Source organism: Dendrobates tinctorius, unplaced genomic scaffold (assembly GCF_039654945.1).
Source record: "Dendrobates tinctorius isolate UK_male_01 unplaced genomic scaffold, ASM3965494v1 ptg000055l, whole genome shotgun sequence".
Taxonomy (NCBI): domain Eukaryota; kingdom Metazoa; phylum Chordata; class Amphibia; order Anura; family Dendrobatidae; genus Dendrobates; species Dendrobates tinctorius.
The window spans coordinates 3,808,442-3,832,210 of record NW_027361723.1 but is presented as its reverse complement, the minus strand read 5'-3'; the positions used below and the strand labels follow the sequence as shown (position 1 = coordinate 3,832,210).

Genomic DNA, 23,769 nt, shown 5'->3' with positions numbered 1-23,769 from the left:
ACCAGCGATCCTGACCGCGTCATATCGCTGGTCGGGATCGCTGGTGCTTCGCTAAGTGTGACAGGGCCTTTACAGCAGCCATGTTGTGGAATCGGTCCTCATTCGCCAATTTTTTCTGGAAAGGCCCGCTGTTGTCTAATATGGCCGCTCTCCGGGCTTCAATGTCCTCAATCCAGATCCTCAGGCTGGATATCCTGGCTGTTAGGGCAGACTTCTCTGTGCGGAAGGCTGTCTGCAGCCTGCCTCGCCTCCTTCATCTCCTCCTGGAGCCTCCTCAGGGTCTTCCCAGCCTCCTCATACTCGCAGAGGTACACATGGATGTGGGAGCCATAGCTAGTAAGGCCTGTTTCACACTTCAGTTTTTTCTGTCAGTCTAAATCCGCCAAAATAGCGGAAAACGGATCCGCAGGCGCACTGACAGAAACGGGGGACAGCGGATCGGCGGATGTACAGATCCGCCGATGGTAAAAATTTAAAGGAACCGCGGCAGGAAAAAAGAAAAAAATTAATACTGCTCATCTCGCGGGATGGGGCTGGAGATCGCGCGATGAAAGATGTGGGGCTGGAGATCGCGCGATGTGGCTGGAGATGGCGCGCGAGGAATGGAGGTTGCGGGTAAGGCCTCTTTCACACTCCCGTTTTTTTACAATCAGTCACAATCCGCCAGGTTTTGAAAAAAAACGGATCCTCAATTTTTTTTTGAGGATCCGTTTTTTTCCCATTGACTTGCATTAATGGCGGATTGTGACGGATTGCTGTCCGTTGCATCCGTTTTTTGTGAGGATCCGCCAAAAGTTGCTGTCCGTCACCATCCTCAAAAATTTCAAAACGGAGCTTGTAACGTTTTTTTCTCTGGCGGATCCTGCAAACACTGATTTAACCCGAATTTCTTTCTGGGTGCCGGACAAAAAAAAAAAAATTCTCTCTCTCTCTCTCTCTCTCTCTCTCTCTCTCTCTCTCTCTCTCTCTCTTCCTTTAAATTTCTTCATTTTCAGGATCCGTCTGAAAACGGATCCTGTGCCATCCGTTCACATCAGTTTAGAACGGATCCGCTTGTCCGCCTTTTTGGCGGATTATAACTGATGCAAAAAACTGAAGTGTGAAAGAGGCCTAAGGAGAGAGAGAGATTTTCAACCAGCAGCGACACTTGATTCAGGGTTAAAAGGCAAAACTGCGGATCCGGACTGCAAAAAAACGTTGCATGGTCCGTTCGGTGATCTCTGCGGACGCCAAAATTTTGGCGGATCCTCAGAAATACGGATGCAACGGACAGTCATCAGTCAAAATCCACCGATAATGAAAGTCAATGGGGAAAAAAAACGGATCCGCAAGAAAAATTGGCGGATCCGTTTTTTTCACAAAACGGCGGATCTTGACTGATTGTGAAAAACTGATGTGTGAAACAGGCCTAACCGGCTCCCGTGCTGCACCTCTGCGAGTACTCCGCTCACCTCTGGGAGGAGACACCGCAGTGGCCCTCGCCTCAGCCTTAGGGGCTTTAGAGCCCTCCTGGGTCCTCCTGGGCTCCTCCATGTTTCGGGCCTTGCCGGATCTGGTGTCCCTCCTTGCCGGTAGCAATGAGCTCCCACCCCTCACCGGCTCAGACCGAGGGGTGGGAGACGGGGACTCAGCCCCACAGAGCATCCACTACACTCCTCTCTTTCCTGGGTCAGAGAGGGGGGGATTCCTGGGTGAAAAAAACAAACTGGTGACTCTCCTGGAGCAAACACAAGCACACCTTCCTCCACAGACTACAGGCTCCTGGTGGTGGCTGTATAAATCTGTATGTAGTGAGCTCCCCCTAGTGGTGGCTGTATAAATCTATATGTAGTGTGCTCCCCCTAGTGGTGACTGTATAAATCTGTGTAATGAGCTCCCTCTAGTGGTGGCTGTATAAATCTGTATGTAGTGAGCTCCCCCTAGTGGTGGCTGTATAAATCTGTATGTAGTGAGCTCCCCCGAGTGGTGGCTGTATAAATCTGTATGTAGCGAGCACCTCTAGTGGTGGCTGTATAAATCTGTATGTAGTGAGCTCCCTCTAGTGGTGGCAGTATAAATCTGTATGTAGTGAGCTCCCTCTAGTGGTGGCTGTATAAATCTGTATGTAGTGCGCTCCCCCTAGAGGTGACTGTATAAATCTGTATGTAGTGAGCTCCCTCTAGAGGTGACTATATAATTCTGTATGTAGTGAGCTCCCCCTACTGGTGGCTGTATAAATCTGTATGTAGTGAGCTCCCCCTAGTGGTGGCTGTATAAATCTGTATGTAGTGAGCTCCCTCTAGTGGTGGCAGTATAAATCTGTATGTAGTGAGCTCCCTCTAGTGGTGGCAGTATAAATCTGTATGTAGTGAGCTCCCTCTAGTGGTGGCTGTATAAATCTGTATGTAGTGCGCTCCCCCTAGAGGTGACTGTATAAATCTGTATGTAGTGAGCTCCCTCTAGAGGTGACTATATAAATCTGTATGTAGTGAGCTCCCCCTACTGGTGGCTGTATAAATCTGTATGTAGTGAGCTCCCCCTAGTGGTGGCTGTATAAATCTGTATGTAGTGATCTCCCTCTAGTGGTGGCTGTAGAAATCTGTATGTAGTGAGCTCCCCCTAGTGGTGGCTGTATAAATCTGTGTGTGGTGACCTCCCCCTATTGGTGGCTGTATAAATCTATATGTAGTGAGCTCCCCCTAGTGGCTATATAAATCTGTAGTGAGCTCCCTTTAGTGGTGGCTGTATAAATCTGTATGTAGTGAGCTCCCCCTAGTGGTGGCTGTAAAAATCTGTATGTAGTGAGCTCCCCCTAGTGCTGGCTGTATAAATCTGTATGTAGTGAGCTTCCCCTAGTGATGACTGTATAAATCTGTGTGTGATGACCTCCTCCTAGTGGTGACTGTATAAATCTGTATGTAGTGAGCTCTCCCTAGTGGTGACTGTATAAATCTGTGTGTGGTGAGCTCCCCCTAGTGGTGGCTATATAAATCTGTGTGTGGTGACCTCCCCCTATTGGTGGCTGTATAAATCTGTATGTAGTGAGCTCCCCCTAGTGGCTATATAAATCTATAGTGAGCTCCCTCTAGTGGTGGCTGTATAAATCTGTATGTAGAGAGAGCCCTCTAGTGGTAGCTGTATAAATCTGTATGTAGTGTGCTCCCCCTAATGGTGGCTGTATAAATCTGAAAAGACATTTGGAGGTCACAGATTCACCACATAATTGTCAAGCAGAGTAACCCAAAGATTGAATGAGGTCTAGACATTAAAGGGGTGTGATGTGTCCAATGTATTTTTAGGGTGTCTAAAAAAATACCTGCACTCTTTGTCTCTTCCAGGCGGTCCAGCCGTGTTCAGCACTGTCGCATCCATTCCAGACAGGAGGCCGGCACCACCAAATTCTACCTGACCGACAACCTGGTGTTTGACAGCCTGTACGGCCTGATCTGCCACTACCGGGAGGTGCCGCTGCGCTGCAACGAGTTTGAGATGCGACTGACGGATCCGGTGCCCCAGCCCAATGCTCATGAGAGCAAAGAGTAAGTGACTGCCCCACCTACCATGTATCTAATCTTATCACGTGTTATACAGTATGATGAGCCGTGTATCTAATCCTATCATGTGTGATACCATCTGCTGAGCCGTGTATCTAATCCTCTCCTGTGTGATACTGACTGCTGAGCCGTGTATCTAATCCTATCCTGTGTGATACTGACTGCTGAGCAGTGTATCTAATCCTATCCTGTGTGATACTGACTGCTGAGCCGTGTATCTAATCCTATCCTGTGTGATACTGACTTCTGAGCCGTGTATCTAATCCTATCCTGTGTGATACTGACTGCTGAGCCGTGTATCTAATCCTATCCTGTGTGATACTGACTGCTGAGCTGTGTATCTAATCCTATCCTGTGTGATACTGACTGCTGAGCCGTGTATCTAATCCTATCCTGTGTGATACTGACTGCTGAGCAGTGTATCTAATCCTATCCTGTGTGATACTGACTGCTGAGCCGTGTATCTAATCCTATCCTGTGTGATACTGACTTCTGAGCCGTGTATCTAATCCTATCCTGTGTGATACTGACTGCTGAGCCATGTATCTAGTCCTATCCTGTGTGATACTGACTGCTGAGCAGTGTATCTAATCCTATCCTGTGTGTGATACTGACTGCTGAGCTGTGTATCTAATCCTATCCTGTGTGATACTGACTGCTGAGCCGTTTATCTAATCCTATCCTGTGTGATACCGTCTGCTGAGCCGTGTATCTAATCCCATCCTGTGTGAATCTGACTGCTGAGCCGTGTATCTAATCCTCTCCTGTGTGATACTGTCTGCTGAGCCGTGTATCTAATCCTATGCTGTGTGATACTGACTTCTGAGCCATGTATCTAATCTTATCCTGTGTGATACTGACTGCTGAGCCGTGTATCTAATCCTATCCTGTGTGATACCGTCTGCTGAGCCGTGTATCTAATCCTATCCTGTGTGATACTGACTGCTGAGCTGTGTATCTAATCCTATCCTGTGTGATACTGACTGCTGAGCCATTTATCTAATCCTATCCTGTGTGATACCGTCTGCTGAGCCGTGTATCTAATCCTATCCTATGTGATACTGACTGCTGAGCCGTGTATCTAATCCTATCCTGTGTGATACTGACTGCTGAGCTGTGTATCTAATCCTATTCTGTGTGATACTGACTGCTGAGCCGTGTATCTAATCCTATCCTGTGTGATACTGACTGCTAAGCCGTGAATCTAATCCTATCCTGTGTGTTACTGACTGCTGAGCCGTGTATCTAATCCTCTCCTGTGTGATACTGTCTGCTGAGCCGTGTATCTAATCCTCTCCTGTGTGATACTGTCTGCTGAGCCGTGTATCTAATCCTCTCCTGTGTGATACTGTCTGCTGAGCCGTGTATCTAATCCTATCCTGTGTTACTGACTGCTGGGCCGTGTATCTAATCATATCCTGTGTGATACTGACTGCTGAGCCGTGTATTTAATCCTATCCTGTGTGATACTGACTGCTGAGCTGTGTATCTAATCCTATCCTGTGTGATACTGTCTGCTGAGCCGTGTATCTAATCCTATCCTGTGTGATACTGACTGCTGAGCCATGTATCTAATCCTCTCCTGTGTGATACTGACTGCTGAGCCATGTATCTAATCCTCTCCTGTTTGATACTGACTGCTGAGCCGTGTATCTAATCCTATCCTGTGTGATACTGACTGCTGAGCTGTGTATCTAATCCTATCCTGTGTGATACTGACTGCTGAGCTGTGTATCTAATCCTATCCTGTGTGATACTGTCGGCTGAGCCGTGTATCTAATCCTATCCTGTGTGATACTAACTGCTGAGCCGTGTATCTAATCCTCTCCTATGTGATACTGACTGCTGAGCCATGTATCGAATGTACAATTTCTGATCGTGACTGCCCATTATATTCGCAGATGGTACCATGCCAGCCTTACCCGCCTGCAGGCAGAGCACATGTTAATGAGGGTTCCCAGAGATGGCGCCTTTCTGGTGCGGAAGCGAAGTGACCCGAACTCCTACGCCATTTCCTTCAGGTAATACATTGTTCAGGAGGGTGAGAGCGATGCAGATGTAAGGACTGTGCACACATGATCGTAAAACTTTCTCTTCTAGACTAGACCTCTGCATTAGCCTACAGATGGTGTTTACCACCACTAGGGGGAGCTCACTACATACAGATTTATACAGCCACCACTGGAAGGAGCTCACTACATACAGATTTATACAGCCACCACTAGGGGGAGCTCACTACATACAGATTTATACAGCCACCACTAGGGGGAGCTCACTACATACAGATTTATACAGCCACCACTGGAAGGAGCTCACTACATACAGATTTATACAGCCACCACTAGGGGGAGCTCACTACATACAGATTTATACAGCCACCACTAGGGGGAGCTCACTACATACAGATTTATACAGCCACCACTGGAAGGAGCTCAGTTCATACAGATTTATACAGCCACCACTAGGGGAGCTCACTACATACAGATTTATACAGCCACCACTAGGGGGAGCTCACTACATACAGATTTATACAGCCACCACTAGGGGGAGCTCACTACATACAGATTTATACAGCCACCACTAGGGGGAGCTCACTATATACAGATTTATACAGCCACCACTAGGGGGAGCTCACTACATACAGATTTATACAGCCACCACTACGGGGAGCTCACTACATACAGATTCATACAGCCACCACTGGAAGGAGCTCACTGCATACAGATTTATACAGCCACCACTAGGGGGAGCTCACTACATACAGATTTATACAGCCAACACTAAGGGGAGCTCACTGCATACAGATTTATAAAGTCACCACTAGGCGGAGCTCCCTTCATACAGTTTTATACATCCACCACTAGGGAGAGCTCACTATATACAGATTTATACGCTACCACTAGAGGAAGCTCACTACATACATATTTATACTTACAGTTTTTTTACAGCCACCACTAGAGGGCGCTCATTACACACATATTTATACAGCCAGCAGTAGGAGGAGCTCCCTACATACAGATTTATAAAGCCACCACTAGGCGGAGCTCCCTTCATACAGTTTTATACAGCCACCACTAGGAGGAGCTCAGTATATACAGATTTAAATGGCCAACCCTTTGGTGGGGGCTCACTGCATACAGATTTATACAGCCACCACTAGAGGGAGCTCACTACATACAGATTTATACTGCCACCACTAGAGGGAGCTCACTACATACAGATTTATACTGCCACCACTAGAGGGAGCTCACTACATACAGATTTATACTGCCACCACTAGAGGGAGCTCACTACATACAGATTTATACAGCCACCACTAGGGGGAGCTCACTGCATACAGATTTATACAGCCATCACTAGGGGGAGCTCACTACATACAGATTTATATGGCCAGCAATAGGAGGAGCTCACTGCATAGAGATTTATACAGCCACCACTAGAGTGAGCCCACTATATATAGATTTATACATCCACCACTAGGGGGAGCTCACTGCATGCAGAGTTGTTATAGCATGTATATTCCTATGTTGAGAGCTCTATCCAGTGGTGAGCTGGAGATTTTCAGTTCTGTATCAGATACATTGATACTGTACCTAACATGAATTTTTTGACCAATATTACAACATACCGTAGTCCCATATTTTCTGGAACCGTTCACATTTTTCAGATACAATCCTATTAAATTTGAAATTTTTTTTAAAGGGCAGGGAGGGGTATATGACCCCCATCCAAAAGCACATGGTCTCATTAAGCTATGCATCATTTCTGGGCAGTGTTAGGGCATTCCCAGGACTTAAACGTCCAATATTGGCAAGTATGACATTAAATATCCTCCATTCTCTGAGTCTTCCTCTGTGCTGCACCTTTTCCCTAGAATGATCATCCTGGTTTAGTGAGATAACATATTCCAAAATTATAGAAAGAGAGTGCGAAGCTCGGGTGAACGTGTAGATGCAACATCATGTATAACAGGGTCTGTATCACAGGACTGGCGTATAGCAAATGTGGTGCCAATATTCAAAAAGGGGACAAAAACTGAACTCGGAAATTATAGGCCAGTAAGTTTAACCTCAACTGTGGGTAAAATCCTGGAGGGTTTTCTAAGAGATACTATACTGGAGTATCTGGAGAAGAATAACCTCATGACCCAATATCAACATGGGTTTACAAGGGACCGTTCCTGTCAGACTAATCTGATAAGCTTTTATGAAGAGGTAAGTTCCGGACTGGACCAAGGGAACGCAGTGGACGTGGTGTACATGGACTTTTCAAAAGCTTTTGATACGGTGCCACACAAAAGGTTGATACATAAAATGATAACAATGGGGATAGGGGAAAATATGTGTAGGTGGGTTAAGAGCTGGCTCAGGGATAGGAAACAAAGGGTGGTTATTAATGGAGCACACTCGGACTGGGTCACGGTTAGCAGTGGGGTACCATAGGGGTCAGTTTTGGGCCCGCTTCTTTTTAACATATTTATTAATGACCTTGTAGGGGGCATAGAGAGTAGAATTTCAATATTTGCAGATGACACTAAACTCTGCAGGGTAATCAATACAGAGGAGGACAATTTTATATTACAGGAGGATTTATGTAAACTAGAAGCTTGGGCTGATAAATGGCAAATGAGCTTTAATGGGGATAAATGTAAGATCATGCACTTGGGTAGAACAAACAAGATGTATAATTATGTGCTTAATGGTAAAACACCGGGCAAAACTGTCACTGAAAAAGACCTGGGTGTATGGGTGGACGACAAACTCACATTTAGTGGCCAGTGTCAGGCAGCTGCTGCAAAGGCAAATAAAATAATGGGATGCATTAAAAGAGGCATAGATGCTCATGAGGAGAACATAATTTTACCTCTATATAAGTCACTAGTGCGACCACACTTAGAATACTGTGAACAGTTCTGGTCTCCGGTGTATAAGAAAGACATAGCTGAACTGGAGCGGGTGCAGAGAAGAGCGACCAAGGTTATTAGGGAACTGGGGGGTCTGCAATACCAAGACAGGTTATTACACTTTGGGTTATTCTTAGGGGTGATCTTATTACAATGTATAAATATATGCGGGGACAATACAAAGACCTAGTGATCTTTTTACTCTTAGACCTGTGACGGGGACAAGGGGGCATCCTCTACGTCTGGAGGAAAGAAGGTTTAAGCATGCTCACAGACGCGGATTCTTTACTGTAAGAGCAGTGAGACTATGGAACTCTCTGCCATGTGATGTTGGAATGAGTGATTCCCTACTAAAATTTAAGAACGGCCTGGATGCCTTTCTTGAAAAGTATAATATTACAGGGTATATACACTAGTTTCCTTAATATTGCGTTGATCCAGGGAGCTAGTCTGATTGCCGTATGTAGAGTCGGGAAGGAATTTTTTTCCCCAATGTGAAGCTTACTGTTTGCCACATGGTTTTTTTTGCCTTCCTCTGGATCAACATGTTAGGGCAAGTTAGGATAGGATATGGGTTGAACTAGATGGACTTAAAGTCTCCCTTCAACCTTAATAACTATGTTACTATGTCTGCAGACCACTTTTGTCTGTGGACTTCCCCCCATGTTCTATGTTTTCTCCCTCAGAGCTGAAGGGAAGATCAAGCATTGCCGCATCCAGCAGGAGGGGCGCCTCTTTATGCTGGGGAGCTCGGCCGAATTCGAGAGCCTTGTAGACCTTGTCAGTTACTACGAGAAGCACCCGCTGTACCGAAAGATGAAGTTACGCTACCCCATCAATGAGGAGGCACTGGAGAAGATGGGGACGGCGGTGAGTGTCCAAATAACTATGTCCCCCTGCTAGTGGATACAGGCTGTACCCGGGTGATTGGGGGTCACCCTGGTCACTTGTGGGGGCTGCACAATTCATAATATGTTGTAGGTTGTGACAGGAGGGGTTGCCATGTTCCCATCATCAACATTGCAAAGTAAGGAACTGTTGTTATTAAAAATTCTAGAATACCTTAAACTGCTCAGCCTAAAATGAGTCTTTTCCAGGACCTGGACTATGGAGCGCTGTACGAGGTCCGGACCCCCCACCTGTACGTGGAAGCTAATAAGATGCCAACATCCAGAGTAAGGACATAAGACGTTATAGTGACCCGTCCGTAGTGTCCATATTGACCCCCGACACTGAGGTTTACAGACGTGTCCACTGATCTGTTCACAAAAGTGTCTGTCCCCCCAGTGCATGGTGAAAGCGCTGTACGACTACAAGGCCCAGCGCGAGGACGAGCTCTCCTTCTGTAAGCAGGCCATCATACACAACGTGGACAAGCAAGATGGGGGCTGGTGAGTTCTCCACAATATCTCACCTGCAGTCCTATGTAACACCACAGATAACAGTGATACTGTAACTCTCTGAGTACAGATAATGTAGTAGATGTCACCAGCAGTCCTATGTAACACCACAGATATCACAGTGATAACTCTCTGGGTACAGATAATGTAGTAGAGGTCACCTGCAGTCCTATGCAAGGCCTCCTTCACACATTCCAGTGATTCCTATACAAAATCAGTACTGGTGTGATATGTTGTCCGTGTCCATGTGGCATCCGTGTTTACATATGTGACATCCGTGTGTGAGTGTGCTGTCAGTGGGACATGTGTGGAATGAAATACAGCATAGAAATTAAAGATTGTTAGGTATTAAAGATGTTCGAAGATAGAGGTAGCGATGAGGAACTAGGTAGATAGAAATGTGTCATTGTGCTATATAATCAGTGCTTTGTGCCTTTTTTCTGTACTTGTATTTTTTTTTTTTAAATAAATAAAAATTTAATTTAAAAACAGAACAACGTGGGGTCCCCGGTAATCTTCATAACCAGCAGAGGGAAAGCCGACAGCTGGGGGCTGATGTTAATATTCCAAGAAGGAGCCAATAGCCCTAAATGTTCCCAGGCTATTAATATCAGCTCAAAGCTGTTTGCTTAGCTTTTACTGGTTAGTTTATGGGGGAGCCCAGAAAAAAAAATGACGTAGTGTTCCGCTATATATTTTGACTGGCAAAGGCTAAACAGACAGATATTAAAAGTCTGGGAAGAGGCCATGGATATTGGCCCCTCCCAGACTAACATCAGCCCTCAACCACCCCAGAAATGGCGCATTCATATGATGTGCCAAATTTGGGGTTTAGCCTCGCTCTTCCCACTTGCTCTGGTGCAGTGGTAAGTGGGGTAATAGGGTTGGGGTTGATGTCAGCTTTGTAATGTTGGCTGACATATCTGCAGGTTTTTCAGACGGACACCTGACATGTGCGCACCACTATTGAATGCAATAAGTGTGCGTGTGTCCGTATTCGCGGTCTTTCAAAAACAGATGTGTGAAGGGGGCCTAACACTCATGGAGATATCCGCTCTGTGTGGTCGGAGAATATTAGTTACGACCCCGCTGTTCCCCCATCTGACCTGCAGGTGGCGTGGTGACTACGGTGGGAAGAAGCAGCTTTGGTTCCCGGCGAACTACGTGGAGGAGATGAGTGGGGCGGTGACCTCGGAGCAGGACGATACGGTCAGATGTCCCCTGGGATGAATACACTTTGGTTTTGGGGGTTTCACTTGCTTATGTCTTACCTCTCTGCCCCACAGTCCCTGTTCTTCGGTCAGTCTGCAGAGAACAGCCCGCTGGGGAACTTCCTGAAGGGTTTTATAGACGTCCCGTCATGCCACATCGGTGAGTGCGGGGGCCTCACACAGATCACAGAAATCCGGGGTCCGCCATAGATCTCTGCTGCTGATTACATGATTGATCATTTCGTCCCTCACTGCAGTCTTATCGAAGGAAGGCCGAAGCCCCCGTGCCCACATGTTCACCATCCACTCCCAGCAGATGTCGCACCCCTCACAGGCGCTGGACGTGGCGGCCGATTCTCAGGAGGAGCTGAACGACTGGATCGCAAAGATTCGTGAAGCCGCACAGAACGCTGACGCCAGGGTGAGACCACCGATGAAGCCTTTGTGTGCCCTCTGTATCATTGGGGGCACAGAAGTGGCAGGAACCCCTCTCTGTCCTCCTGCTTCTGACAACAACCTTCTTGACAAGTTATAAGCAGAGTTGTCAGATCTCGGCCTCCACAGAGACACGCAGTTCCTGAGACTCATAAGAAAGAATGTAGGAGCCCCAAAAACTGCATTGCGAGGGAAGAATGGAGGAGTCCCCCAACCTGCACCGCTAGGGAAGGCCATAAGAACCCCCAAACTGCAGTGCTAGGAAAGGAAAGAATGTAGAAGCCCCCCAACTTACATGGCTTGGGAAGAATGTATGAGCCCCCAAACCTGCATTACTTGGTAAAAATGTAGTAGCCCCAAAACCTGCACCACTAAGGAAGAGTGTAGGAGGGCCCCCAACCTGCACTGCTAGGGAAATACATATAAGCCCCACAACATGTACCACTAAGAAAGAACTCGGGAGCCCCCAAACCTGCAACACTAAGTAAGAACGTACAAGCCCCTAACATGCACCACTAGGGAGGAACTCGGGAGCCCAGTAACCTGCACCGCTAGGGAAGAACATAGGAGCCCCCCAATTTGCACAGCTTAGGAAGAATATAGGAGCCCCCTAACCTGCACCGGTTGGGAAGAATTAGGAGCCCCAAACCTTTACCACTAGGGAAGAATGTAGAATCCCCCCAACATGTACCACTAAGGAAGAACTCAGGAGCCCCCCAACCTTCACCTCTTGGGAAGAACATAGGAACTCCCCAAACTGCACCACTAGGGAAGAACTTGGGAGCCCCCCAACATGCACCACTAGAGAGGAACTCGGAAGCCCCCCAACCTGCACTTCTTGGGAAGAACATAGGAGCTCCCCAACCTGCATCACTAGGGAAGAACTTGGGAGCCCCCCAACATGCACCACTAGAGAGGAACTCGGGAGCCCCCGAACCTGCACCTCTTGGGAAGAACATAGGAGCTCCCCTACTTGCATCACCTGGGAAGAACACAGGAGCCTCCTGACCTGCACCGCTAGGGAAGAACTTCGGAGACCTCCAACCCGCACCACTAGGGAGGAACTCGGGAGCCCCCCAACCTGCATTTCTTAGGAAGAACATAGGAGCTCCCTAATCTGCACCACTAGAGAGGAACTCGGGAGCCCCCCAACCTGCTCCGCTAGGGAGGAACTTGGGAAGCCCTGAACCTTCACCAATAGGGAAGAACTTGGGAGTCTCCAAACCTGCACCGCTAGGGAAGAACTTGGGAAACTCCCAACCTGAACTGCTTGGCCTCCCCGAATGTTAAACAGCTCGGAGTTACATGGACACTGCAGCCCAAACCCAGCGGGGATCACCTTTAACCACTAAAGGAGCAGCCAATTGTTCATTTTTGTCCTTTCGTTTTTTTCCCATTTTCATTCAAGAACCAGAACTTTTATCTGTTTTCTTCCCCGTCTCCGTATGAGGATTGTTTGTGCAGAACGAGCTGTAGTTTTCAATGACTCCATTCTTTTTACTGGAGATTGGTAGTCGTCTTCACATTTTTCTGTAGTTCTCTTTTCCCAAATGTGTGGAAACCTATAATTCGGGAGGGAGATGCATCTGCAGTAACGTCATGTCTTCTGCAGGGGAGGGGCAAGAGCAGGCAGGAGACATCTCATTGGCTGAGAGCACAAAACACAGCTCTGACATCATAGCAGCACACGGCACCACAGGCTCCACTACACCAGATACACGAATGTAACGTCCGCGCCGTGTCTAACCTGACGTCCGGGCCGTGTCTAACCTGACGTCCGGGCCGTGTCTAACCTGACGTCCGGGCCGTGTTTAACCTGACGTCCGGGCCGTGTTTAACCTGACGTCCGGGCCGTGTCTAACCTGACGTCCGGGCCGTGTCTAACCTGACGTCCGGGCCGTGTCTAACCTGACGTCCGGGCCGTGTCTAACCTGACGTCCGGGCCGTGTTTAACCTGACGTCCGGGCCGTGTCTAACCTGACGTCCGTGCAAAACAGAAGCCGCGGAGACACCATCACATGTTTCTCAACGCAAGCAGTGACCAGCCAGGTCTTTGCCCGGGAAGGAACAACCACGGGAAGGGCAGTCTCCAATGAAGGAAACCACCTATGCCAAAACATGGTATCCATCCACATACAGCTGTTTCAGGGTATTGCCCCTCATCAGTGTGGAGTAGGAAACTGGCTGGTAGGAGCAATGCCTAGTAAAAAGACTATGAAAAGGAGGATGAATGAACTCATGGAGATCAACATCTGACACTGCGGAGACACCATCACGTGTTTCTCAACGCAGTGATTCTAGAGCACTGCCCCCATCCCTTATGGGAAATATGTAAAACATGCAAAACAGAAGCCGCGGAGACACCATCACATGTTTCTCAACGCAAGCAGTGACCAGCCAGGTCTTTGCCCGGGAAGGAACAACCACGGGAAGGGCAGTCTCCAATGAAGGAAACCACCTATGCCAAAACATGGTATCCATCCACATACAGCTGTTTCGGGGTATTGCCTCTCATCAGTGTGGAGTAGGAAACTGGCTGGTAGGAGCAATGCCTAGTAAAAGACTGTGAAAAGGAGGATGAATGAACTCATGGAGATCAACATCCGACACTGCGGAGACACCATCACGTGTTTCTCAACGCAGTGATTCTAGAGCACTGCCCCCATCCCTTATGGGAAATATGTAAAACATGCAAAACAGAAGCCGCGGAGACACCATCACATGTTTCTCAACGCAAGCAGTGACCAGCCAGGTCTTTGCCCGGGAAGGAACAACCACGGGAAGGGCAGTCTCCAATGAAGGAAACCACCTATGCCAAAACATGGTATCCATCCACATACAGCTGTTTCGGGGTATTGCCCCTCATCAGTGTGGAGTAGGAAACTGGCTGGTAGGAGCAATGCCTAGTAAAAAGACTATGAAAAGGAGGATGAATGAACTCATGGAGATCAACATGCGACACTGCGGAGACACCATCACGTGTTTCTCAACGCAGTGATTCTAGAGCACTGCCCCCATCCCTTATGGGAAATATGTAAAACATGCAAAACAGTGTATAACCTGACGTCCGGGCCTTGTATAACCTGACGTCCGGGCCTTGTATAACCTGACGTCCGGGCCTTGTGTAACCTGACGTCCGGGCCTTGTGTAACCTGACGTCCGGGCCTTGTGTAACCTGACGTCCGGGCCTTGTGTAACCTAACGTCCGGGCCTTGTGTAACCTGACGTCCGGGCCGTGTATAACCTGACGTCCGGGCCGTGTATAACCTGACGTCCGGGCCTTGTATAACCTGACGTCCGGGCCTTGTATAACCTGACGTCCGGGCCGTGTATAACCTGACGTCCGGGCCGTGTATAACCTGACGTCCGGGCCTTGTATAACCTAACGTCCGGGCCTTGTGTAACCTGACGTCCGGGCCGTGTATAACCTGACGTCCGGGCCTTGTATAACCTGACGTCCGGGCTTTGTATAACCTGACGTCCGGGACGTGTGTAACCTAATGTCCGGGCCGTGTATAACCTGACGTCCGGGCCTTGTATAACCTGACGTCCGGGCTTTGTATAACCTGACGTCCGGGACGTGTGTAACCTAATGTCCGGGCTTTGTATAACCTGACGTCCGGGCCGTGTATAACCTTACGTCCGGGCCTTGTATAACCTAACGTCCGGGCCGTGTATAACCTGACGTCCGGGCCGTGTATAACCTGACGTCCGGGCCTTGTATAACCTGACGTCCGGGCCGTGTATAACCTGACGTCCGGGACGTGTGTAACCTAATGTCCGGGCCTTGTATAACCTGACGTCCGGGCCGTGTATAACCTTACGTCCGGGCCTTGTATAACCTAACGTCCGGGCCGTGTATAACCTGACGTCCGGGCCTTGTATAACCTGACGTCCGGGCCTTGTATAACCTGACGTCCGGGCCGTGTATAACCTGACGTCCGGGCCTTGTATAACCTGACGTCCGGGCCGTGTATAACCTGACGTCCGGGCCGTGTATAACCTGACGTCCGGGCCTTGTATAACCTGACGTCCGGGCCGTGTATAACCTGACGTCCGGGCCGTGAATAACCTGACGTCCGGGCCTTGTATAACCTGACGTCCGGGCCGTGTATAACCTGACGTCCGGGCCTTGTATAACCTAACGTCCGGGCCTTGTGTAACCTGACATCCGGGCTTTGTATAACCTGACGTCCGGGACGTGTATAACCTGACATCTGGGACGTGTATAACCTAACGTCCGGGCCTTGTATAACCTGACGTCCGGGCCTTGTATAACCTGACGTCCGGGCCTTGTATAACCTGACGTCCGGGCCTTGTATAACCTGACGTCCGGGCCTTGTATAACCTGACGTCCGGGCCTTGTATAACCTGACGTCCGGGCCGTGTATAACCTGACGTCCGGGCCTTGTATAACCTGACGTCCGGGCTTTGTATAACCTAACGTCCGGGCCGTGTATAACCTGACGTCCGGGCCGTGTATAACCTGACGTCCGGGCCTTGTATAACCTGACGTCCGGGCCATGTATAACCTGACGTCCGGGCTTTGTATAACCTGACGTCCGGGACGTGTGTAACCTAACGTCCGGGCCTTGTATAACCTAACGTCCGGGCCGTGTATAACCTGACGTCCGGGCCGTGTATAACCTGACGTCCGGGCCGTGTATAACCTGACGTCCGGGCCTTGTATAACCTGACGTCCGGGCCTTGTATAACCTAACGTCCGGGCCGTGTATAACCTGACGTCCGGGCCTTGTATAACCTGACGTCCGGGACGTGTATAACCTGACGTCCGGGCCTTGTATAACCTAACGTCCGGGCCGTGTATAACCTGACGTCTGGCCCGTGTATAACCTAACGTCCGGGCCGTGTATAACCTGACGTCCGGGCCTTGTATAACCTGACGTCCGGGACGTGTATAACCTGACGTCCGGGCCTTGTATAACCTAACGTCCGGGCCGTGTATAACCTGACGTCCGGGCTTTGTATAACCTGACGTCCGGGCCGTGTATAACCTGACGTCTGGGATGTGTATAACCTAACGTCCGGGCCTTGTATAACCCAACGTCCCCGCCGTGTATAACCTGACGTCCGGGCCGTGTATAACCTGACGTCCGGGCCTTGTATAACCTGACGTCCGGGACGTGTGTAACCTAACGTCCGGGCCTTGTATAACCTGACGTCCGGGCCTTGTATAACCTGACGTCCGGGCCTTGTATAACCTGACGTCTGGGCCTTGTATAACCTAACGTCCGGGCCTTGTATAACCTGACGTCTGGGCCTTGTATAACCTAACGTCCGGGCCGTGTATAACCTGACGTCCGGGCCTTGTATAACCTGACGTCCGGGACGTGTATAACCTGACGTCCGGGCCTTGTATAACCTAACGTCCGGGCCGTGTATAACCTGACGTCCGGGCTTTGTATAACCTGACGTCCGGGACGTGTGTAACCTGACGTCCGGGCCTTGTATAACCTAACGTCCACGCCGTGTGTAACCTGACGTCCGGGCCATGTATAACCTAACGTCCGGGCTTTGTATAACCTGACGTCCACGCCGTGTGTAACCTGACGTCCGGGCCATGTATAACCTAACGTCCGGGCCTTGTATAACCTGACGTCCACGCCGTGTGTAACCTGACGTCCGGGCCATGTATAACCTAACGTCCGGGCTTTGTATAACCTAACGTCCACGCCGTGTGTAACCTGACGTCCGGGCCATGTATAACCTAACGTCCGGGCCTTGTATAACCTAACGTCCACGCCGTGTGTAACCTGACATCCGGGCCATGTATAACCTAACGTCCGGGCTTTGTATAACCTGACGTCCGGGACGTGTGTAACCTGACGTCCGGGCCTTGTATAACCCAACGTCCCCGCCGTGTATAACCTGACGTCCGGGCCTTGTATAACCTAACGCCCACGCCGTGTATAACCTAACGTCCGCTTCTTACAGATGCAGGAAGGGAAGATCATGGAGCGAAGGAAGAAGATCGCGCTGGAGCTGTCGGAGCTGGTGGTCTACTGCCGCCCCGTGCCCTTCGATGAAGAAAGTAAGAGAACCGATACTTCACTACTTTCTCACAGATTATATAGATCTGTACACACTGTATATACAGTGGGGAAAAAAAGTATTTAGTCAGTCAGCAATAGTGCAAGTTCCACCACTTAAAAAGATGAGAGGCGTCTGTAATTTACATCATAGGTAGACCTCAACTATGGGAGACAAACTGAGAAAAAAAAATCCAGAAAATCACATTGTCTGTTTTTTTTTTCATTTTATTTGCATATTATGGTGGAAAATAAGTATTTGGTCAGAAACAAAATTTCATCTCAATACTTTGTGATATATCCTTTGTTGGCAATGACAGAGGTCAAACGTTTTCTGTAAGTCTTCACAAGGTTGCCACACACTGTTGTTGGTATGTTGGCCCATTCCTCCATGCAGATCTCCTCTAGAGCAGTGATGTTTTTGGCTTTTCGCTTGGCAACACGGACTTTCAACTCCCTCCAAAGGTTTTCTATAGGGTTGAGATCTGGAGACTGGCTAGGCCACTCCAGGACCTTGAAATGCTTCTTACGAAGCCACTCCTTCGTTGCCCAGGCGGTGTGCTTTGGATCATTGTCATGTTGAAAGACCCAGCCACGTTTCATCTTCAATGCCCTTGCTGATGGAAGGAGGTTTGCACTCAAAATCTCACGATACATGGCCCCATTCATTCTTTCATGTACCCGGATCAGTCGTCCTGGCCCCTTTGCAGAGAAACAGCCCCAAAGCATGATGTTTCCACCACCATGCTTTACAGTAGGTATGGTGTTTGATGGATGCAACTCAGTATTCTTTTTCCTCCAAACACGACAAGTTGTGTTTCTACCAAACAGTTCCAGTTTGGTTTCATCAGACCATAGGACATTCTCCCAAAACTCCTCTGGATCATCCAAATGCTCTCTAGCAAACTTCAGACGGGCCGGACATGTACAGGCTTAAGCAGTGGGACACGTCTGGCACTGCAGGATCTGAGTCCATGGTGGCATAGTGTGTTACTTATGGTAGGCCTTGTTACATTGGTCCCAGCTCTCTGCAGTTCATTCACTAGGTCCCCCCGCGTGGTTCTGGGATTTTTGCTCACCGTTCTTGTGATCATTCTGACCCCACAGGGTGGGATTTTGCGTGGAGCACCAGATCGAGGGAGATTATCAGTGGTCTTGTATGTCTTCCATTTTCTAATTATTGCTCCCACAGTTGATTTCTTCACTCCAAGCTGGTTGGCTATTGCAGATTCAGTCTTCCCAGCCTGGTGCAGGGCTACAATTTTGTTTCTGGTGTCCTTTGACAGCTCTTTGGTCTTCACCATAGTGGAGTTTGGAGTCAGACTGTTTGAGGGTGTGCACAGGTGTCTTTTTATACTGATAACAAGTTTAAACAGGTGCCATTACTACAGGTAATGAGTGGAGGAAAGAGGAGACTCTTAAAGAAGAAGTTACAGGTCTGTGAGAGCCAGAAATCTTGATTGCTTGTTTCTGACCAAATACATATTTTCCACCATAATATGCAAATAAAATGAAAAAAAAACAGACAATGTGATTTTCTGGATTTTTTTTTCTCAGTTTGTCTCCCATAGTTGAGGTCTACCTATGATGTAAATTACAGACGCCTCTCATCTTTTTAAGTGGTGGAACTTGCACTATTGCTGACTGACTAAATACTTTTTTGCCCCACTGTATATACACACCTGTCTGATGTGTGTACACACTGTATATATATATATATATATATATATATATATCTCCAACAATGTAGACCAGCTCACTCCTGTGAACCACCTGGAACCTCAGCTGACCTGGTTAGCTTCGTTGTGCCCAGATCTGGATGTAGGAGTCCATCCATACAAATGTGAACAACGACAAAGCAAAGTCCAGCAATAACGTGAGCAATCCAGGATGCTGTTAAATTTTTTTTTCTTTTTATTCATAAATCCATTAAAATGCAATGGTCCAAGCAGTTCAAAACAGCAATAACGCAGGAAAGTCGTGCAGATTGGACTACGCGTTTCAGCGGTAGAACCCGCCTTCTTCACGGTCCAGAATCTAATCTGCTTTCCAAACATGGAACCTTATATACATCCCACTCCCATCAGGGTAATTATAAACATATGTGAGAGACTTAAAAACATGTGTTATAAAAGCAGATCAAACATATAAACTATCCACATATTGATCAGTATACAACATGCATAAAGATTATAAGGAAAGAATTCAACATATTGGAGAAAAGTACATTAGGAATGTCCGATAACCTGACCATAGGATTTAAGGCCCTGTGCACACAGTGCAGACTCCGTGCAGTTCCGCCTCAGATTTGGCCCTGCAGAACCGCAGCAGAAAAGCAACAGAACTGCACGTGATGCACAGTACCATTTAAGGCTATGTAAAACAAAAAAGGCTGTGTACATGCTGCAGATTTTTCTGCTCAGATCTGGTGCAGAATAAAAGAAGCAGCATATCGCGCAGTTCTGTTGCTTTTCTGCTGCGGTTCTGCAGGGCCAAATCTGCTGCGGAACTGCACGGAGTCTGCACTGTGTGCACAGGGCCTTAAATCCTATGGTCAGGTTATCGGACATTCCTAATGTACTTTTCTCCAATATGTTGAATTCTTTCCTTATAATCTTTATGCATGTTGTATACTGATCAATGTGTGGATAGTTTATATGTTTGATCTGCTTTTATAACACATGTTTTTAAGTCTCTCACATATGTTTATAATTACCCTGATGGGAGTGGGATGTATATAAGGTTCCATGTTTGGAAAGCAGATTAGATTCTGGACCGTGAAGAAGGCGGGTTCTACCGCTGAAACGCGTAGTCCAATCTGCACGACTTTCCTGCGTTATTGCTGTTTTGAACTGCTTGGACCATTGCATTTTAATGGATTTATGAATAAAAAGAAAAAATTTTTTAACAGCATCCTGGATTGCTCACGTTATTGCTGGACTTTGCTTTGTCGTTGTTCATATATATATACATATATATATATATATACACACACACACTTCCTGGCTGTTTGCAGAGATCGGCACGGAGAAGGCTTGTTACCGGGATATGTCTTCATTCCCCGAGACCAAGGCAGAGAAGTACGCCAGCCGCAGCAAGGGGAAGAGATTCCTGCAGTACAACCGGCGCCAGCTGAGCCGCGTCTACCCCAAAGGGCAGCGCCTGGATTCTTCAAACTATGACCCCCTGCCCATGTGGATCTGTGGCAGTCAGCTTGTGGCCCTGAACTTCCAGACCCCCGGTAATCATGGCGCCCTCGGGAGGAATAGACTGAGGGGCTATAACCAAAAATCCTGTATTTAAAGAACACCCCGAGATGCTGAGTGACAGAGAACAAACCCTGACATAGATCATATCTTTCACACACTCCAGTCACACCCAGAGCTGCAGGCACTATTCTGTATTTATACTCCAGTCACATCCACAGCTGCAGGCACTATTCTGTATTTATACTCCAGTCACATCCACAGCTGCAGGCACTATTCTGTATTTATACTCCAGTCACACCCAGAGCTGCAGGCACTATTCTGTATTTATACTCCAGTCACATCCACAGCTGCAGCATTATTCTGTATTTACACTCCAGTCACATCCACAGCTGCAGGCACTATTCTGTATTTATACTCCAGTCACATCCACAGCTGCAGCACTATTTTGTATTTATACTCCAGTCACATCCAGAGCTGCAGACAATATATTCTTTGGCTCAGTGCAGACTTTCTGTAACCATGCACCACAGCTGGCCCATGACTCGCCCTCTACCTCCCGCAGACAAGCCCATGCAGCTGAACCAGGCACTCTTCATGCTCGGGGGGCAGAGCGGCTTCGTGCTGCAGCCGGACATCATGAGGGACGATTTCTTTGACCCATTTGATAAGAGCAGCCTGAAGATTGTGGAGCCAATCACGGTGCAGATCCAGGTGAGCGATCCGGGGTGCAGGGGCCCCGGGCCCCAAAGGGCACATATCACCACATTGGAGGACCATGGGAGTCCCAGCTACCCATGACGTCCGGAAAACTTGCACTAATATGACTGCAGGGTGAAGCATGGGGGACAGTCGAAGCCTCTGCTGAGGCAGCTAAGTCAGGGAGCATTGTGCTTCCTTTATGGAGCAGAGCTGCAGTGTAAAGCACAGAGGTGCTAGATAATGATAAATGTAGCCATGTCTCTGATATTCCAGATTCTGGGGGCCAGGCATCTCCCAAAAAATGGCCGGAGCATTGTGTGTCCGTTCGTGGAAGTGGAGGTCTGCGGATCAGAGTACGACAACAGCAAAAACAAGAGCGACGTCGTAGGTGAGCGCTGCAGCATCCCCCTCTGCCATATGCACAGAGGTGCAGTCTTCCTGAGACACAGGGACCACACCGGCTCAGCGGCGCCCCCTGGAGCTGCACTGACGGCGTCTTCTCCCTCCACAGCGGATAACGGCCTGAACCCCGTCTGGATGATGAAGGAGTTCGTGTTTGACATCAATAACCCCGAGTTCTCCTTCCTGAGGTTCGTGGTGTATGAGGAGGACATGTTCAGTGACCCCAACTTCCTGGCACAGGCCACGTTCCCTGTAAAGGCCTTGAAGACGGGTGAGAGACGCAGTGTGTGGCCCTTACACCACCAACCTCCATTTCTAAAGGGGTTAGCAGGGTCATGTCCAGGGCCCCCTGGGGTGTAACCCCCGAGATCACAAGCATCTGAAAGTGTCGCTAAAGGTTCAGGGGATTTGGCGCTTGTGGAAATGGTGGTTTGATGCCGGAGCGCCGCCCCCTCCAGTGACCCCACAGCAGCAGAATGTACTCACCCATATGCTATAGTCATTATTAGTTGCACATACAGGAGAGTCCAGCTCCTCGGGGGTGGGGTCTCAAAGGGGGAGGGGCCAGTTTAGTATTTCCTACAGTGTACTCAATTTAATAATGAACAGGTCTGGGCTACATCCAGGAGCGATGGAGGCGAGTGAGGAACCCCTGGCGGATAGATGTGCAGCAGTTATTACAGACAAGGGGGCGGAGTTCCCCATTATACATTCGTATTGTCCGGACAGTGACGATCTTTTACTTTCTTCCTCCAGGTTACCGGTCTGTTCCTTTACGAAACAGCTACAGTGAGGAGCTGGAGCTCGCCGCCCTTCTGGTGCACATCGAGATCGTCAACGCTAAGGTGCAGTGTCAAAGGGGAGTGTAGCGGGGACGAGAGGGGGAGTCGGGACGGGAGGGCACAAGAGCGGGAGAGGGGTGGGGATAGTGAGCGGAGACAGGACGAGGGGGGAGCAGGGAATGGAGGGTGAGTGCAGCAGGGACGAAATTAGTGGGGGTGGGGAGCAGGGCTGGGACAAGAGTGGGAGTGGGGATAGTGAGCAGGGACAGGACAAGGTTGAGCAGGGACGGGAAGGCAGGGTGAGTGCGGCAGAGAGGAGAGGGGGGGTGGGGATAGTGAGCGGGTACAGGACAAGAGGGGGAGCAGGGATGGGATGAGAGGTGGAGTGGTGGCGGGGAAGGGAGGGATGAGAGGTGGAGTGGGGGCGGGAATGGAGAGTGGAGACAGGACGAGAGGGGGAGTGGTGGCGGGGATGGGGAGCATGGACCGGATGGGGAGTTGGAGGGGAAGGGAGAGAGTGTGGCGGGGACGGGATGAGAGGGGGGAGAGCGGCGGGGCATGGAATGGTGAGAGATGCTACAGCTCCCACTAGTGGCGAGCACATGCACACACCCTAGAGCCCTGTTCTGTAGTTGTAGTGGCCATTTTTGGCCCCTCGTTAACATTTCTGATCTGGTCGTCTCCACAGGAGGAGGATGATGAGAATCTCTACACGTCCATCCAGCAGCTGCGGGACCGCGCCAGCGAGCTATCCAGCCAAGTGTCCAGCTATGAACGAGCCAATAACTGTGACTCCCGCTACCAGCAGCGGCTCGACGAACTGCGCGCCGCTCAGGAGAGGCTGCTGGAGCTCACTGAGGTGCGCAACCGAAAGTAAGTTCTGTCCCCTTCTCATATTAACTCTGGGTTTTGCGTCTTTTCTCCAGTTCTCTAGATGCAGCCTGCAGTGTAAAGAATGGAGGTTTCCTTTACGGTCGTCATGGTTACATCTTTGAATTATACTGATTGTTGCGTATCTGAACCTGAACGGTGCAAAATCCCTCACAGCCGTAAATGTATCATATAAGACTACAACTCTCAGCGTACGGCTCTGGAGGAATCCTGGGAGTCATAGTTGTAACATAGCTGGAGAGCAATGGGCTTCA

General features: G+C 48.9%; 1 protein-coding gene across 1 annotated transcript in view; it reads left to right on the top strand.

Annotated features, from left to right (window-relative positions):
- Nucleotides 1-23,769, top strand: part of LOC141091667 (1-phosphatidylinositol 4,5-bisphosphate phosphodiesterase gamma-1-like) — a 189,775-nt gene that overhangs the window by 155,790 nt on the left and 10,216 nt on the right. The window contains exons 17-31 of the mRNA XM_073577350.1: nt 3,318-3,518; nt 5,435-5,554; nt 9,123-9,306; nt 9,534-9,611; nt 9,724-9,827; nt 10,949-11,045; nt 11,123-11,207; nt 11,305-11,468; nt 17,438-17,534; nt 20,549-20,773; nt 21,304-21,452; nt 21,714-21,828; nt 21,952-22,113; nt 22,599-22,687; nt 23,313-23,497. Of these exons, the coding sequence (XP_073433451.1) occupies nt 3,318-3,518; nt 5,435-5,554; nt 9,123-9,306; nt 9,534-9,611; nt 9,724-9,827; nt 10,949-11,045; nt 11,123-11,207; nt 11,305-11,468; nt 17,438-17,534; nt 20,549-20,773; nt 21,304-21,452; nt 21,714-21,828; nt 21,952-22,113; nt 22,599-22,687; nt 23,313-23,497 (2,055 nt within the window). The remainder of the gene's footprint in view (nt 1-3,317; nt 3,519-5,434; nt 5,555-9,122; nt 9,307-9,533; nt 9,612-9,723; nt 9,828-10,948; nt 11,046-11,122; nt 11,208-11,304; nt 11,469-17,437; nt 17,535-20,548; nt 20,774-21,303; nt 21,453-21,713; nt 21,829-21,951; nt 22,114-22,598; nt 22,688-23,312; nt 23,498-23,769) is intronic.